Source organism: Alosa sapidissima, chromosome 21, assembly GCF_018492685.1.
Source record: "Alosa sapidissima isolate fAloSap1 chromosome 21, fAloSap1.pri, whole genome shotgun sequence".
Lineage (NCBI taxonomy): Eukaryota > Metazoa > Chordata > Actinopteri > Clupeiformes > Clupeidae > Alosa > Alosa sapidissima.
This window is the reverse complement of record NC_055977.1, coordinates 1,629,088-1,631,587: the sequence shown is the minus strand read 5'-3', so window position 1 is coordinate 1,631,587 and position 2,500 is coordinate 1,629,088. Positions and strand designations below refer to the sequence as shown.

The 2,500-nt window shown below is 48.0% G+C and overlaps 1 protein-coding gene across 2 annotated transcripts in view; it reads left to right on the top strand.

The window, feature by feature from the left end:
* The window catches only part of stmn2b (stathmin 2b), a 13,485-nt gene that overhangs the window by 7,387 nt on the left and 3,598 nt on the right, over positions 1 to 2,500 (top strand). Inside the window, exons 2-3 of one of the 2 annotated variants that reach the window (XM_042075670.1) lie at positions 1,672 to 1,767; positions 2,156 to 2,331. In XM_042075670.1, coding sequence (XP_041931604.1) covers positions 1,672 to 1,767; positions 2,156 to 2,331 — 272 coding nt within the window. Of the gene's footprint in view, positions 1 to 1,671; positions 1,768 to 2,152; positions 2,332 to 2,500 lie in introns of both variants that reach the window. The other variant, XM_042075668.1, reaches the window with a different exon arrangement.

Below are 2,500 nucleotides of genomic sequence, written 5' to 3'. Positions count from 1 at the left end.
CACACACACACACACACTTCTATATTCCAAAGACGCCAGAGGAAATCATAAACTCTTGATGCTACTGCTGTTTGGTGTGTGTGTGTGTGTGTGTGTGTGTGTGTATGTGATTATACATATTACACATATGTGCATGTATGAATTTAATGAATAGTAAGTTAAAGATGGGAGGCTCGAGTGAATGTGTGATCTTTCTCAGCCTTTGATAAAAAACTGTCAGCAGCAGCGTTGAAAAATGTGGTGTGTGTGTGTGTGTGGCAGCTAGGATGAGTCCTAAGTCTGAGATGAACATCCCACAAACTCCAAAAGCAGCATATATCACATATAACACACATTCACAATCTCTCACTATCACTCTCTCTCTCTCTCTCTCTCTCTGTCTTTCCTCTCTCTCTCATACACACACACACACACACATACATCATTCTGAGCTGCAGCACACACACACACACACACACATACATCATTCTGAGCTTCATCAGCACACACACAGACAGACACTCTCTCTCTCTCTCTCTTTCTCTCTCTCTCTCTCTCACACACACACACACACACAAACACACACACACACGCAGGTCGCTGTCTGTCAGATGGATCATTAATATTTGAAGCAGGACACGGAGGAGAGGGAGGAAATGACTCCATCAGTGTGAGCCGGAGACATCACTAGGACCTGTCTGTCAGGAGCACTGTTCCCATGGTTACCATCACTAAGGGACATCAGGAGTTTAGTTGCCATAGACACCATTACTAAGGCACACCAGGAGTTTAGTTGCTATAGACACTGTTACTAGGGCCTGCCAGGACTAAGGTTTCCATAGATACTGTTACTAAGGGCACAGACAAACACAGGCCCTCGGAGTCCTCTACCATCCCAGCAGGGAGTCTCCCAAAGGCTTCCTGCATGTTCCACACACACACACACACACACACACAGACCAGACACACATGCATAGCTAATGAGGGGTATGTGTGTGTGTGTGTGGGTGGGGGGGGGAGCAATTTAGGAAACCAGGGCAAATCAGGACACAGCCCACACGCACACACTCCCACTCACCCACACTTCTAGACAGGCACACACACACACACTCCCACTCACCCACACTTCTAGACAGGCACACACACACACACACACACACACACACACTCCCACTCACCCACACTTCTAGACAGGCACACACAAAAATGCACACACACACACACACACTGCAAGGAGAGTGTGATAGCCTGTGGACATCCCCCCAGATGCAGGAGGGCCTCCCTCTGTGAAGACTTCTCTTTGATGCCTCTTGCAGGATTACTTCTCTCATCTTTGAATATTTATTTCCCTCGGCATGGAAAATGAAATAATGGTCTCTCTCTGGGAATGTGCAAATCTGGGTTATGCTGCATGACTGATGTTATCTATCTATCTTCTCTCTTCTCTTCTCCTCCTCCACTCTCCTCTTCCCCCCTTCCTCTCCTCTCCTCTCCTCCTCTCCTCTCCTCCTCTACTCCTCCTCTACTTCTCCTCTCCTCCTCTACTCCTCTTCCCCTCCTCCTCTCCTCTCCTCTCCTCCTCTCCTCCTCCACTCCTCTCCTCCTCTACTCCTCCTCTACTTCTCCTCTCCTCCTCTACTCCTCTTCCCCTCCTCCTCTCCTCTCCTCTCCTCCTCCTCCTCTCCTCCTCAGCCTACAAAGAGAAGATGAAGGAGCTGTCCCTCATCAACCTCATCTGTTCCTGTTTCCACACGGAGGCCAAAAACAACCTGATTGGCCAGTTTGAAGGTATTCAGCACAGTTTGCACATCTTCAATATGGATTATGGATTAATGTGTTTAGCTAATAATCAGTACGGATTATGGATTAATGTGTTTAGCTAATAATCAGTACGGATTATGGATTAATGTGTTTAGCTAATAATCAATAGCAATGGGCGTGATCACAGACATCATGTGTCAGCATAGCAATGGGCGTGATCACAGACATGTGTCACCATGGCAATGGGCCTGAGCACAGACGCCATGTGTCACCATAGCAATGATTAGTGCCAGGTAGAGAAATATGTCAAATCGGTTTGTTAGAGGAGTTAGGCAAGGAAGTACTCTGGGTGTGTCTTCAAGAGCTTCTCTCCTCTTATTGCCCCCCAATACACACACACACACACACACAGCAGACATGGAGGTGAAGCCCATTAACAAGCGAGCCTCAGGGCAGGCGTTTGAGGTGATTCTGAAGTCGCCCTCCCCCACCTCCGATGGCAACTACAGCATCAGCACCCCACCCAAGAAGAGGGACCTCTCCCTGGAGGACATCCAGAAGAAGCTGGAGGCTGCAGAGGACCGGAGGAGAGTGAGTAACACACACACACACACACACACACACACACACACAAACATATACACACAAACATATACACACATACACACACACATTAAGCCCTTTCAGACATATGTGTAAGACCGGAGGTTCTGCTGATGTTAAACGGTGGGGCCGTATATCTGAACGATATAACCGGTCA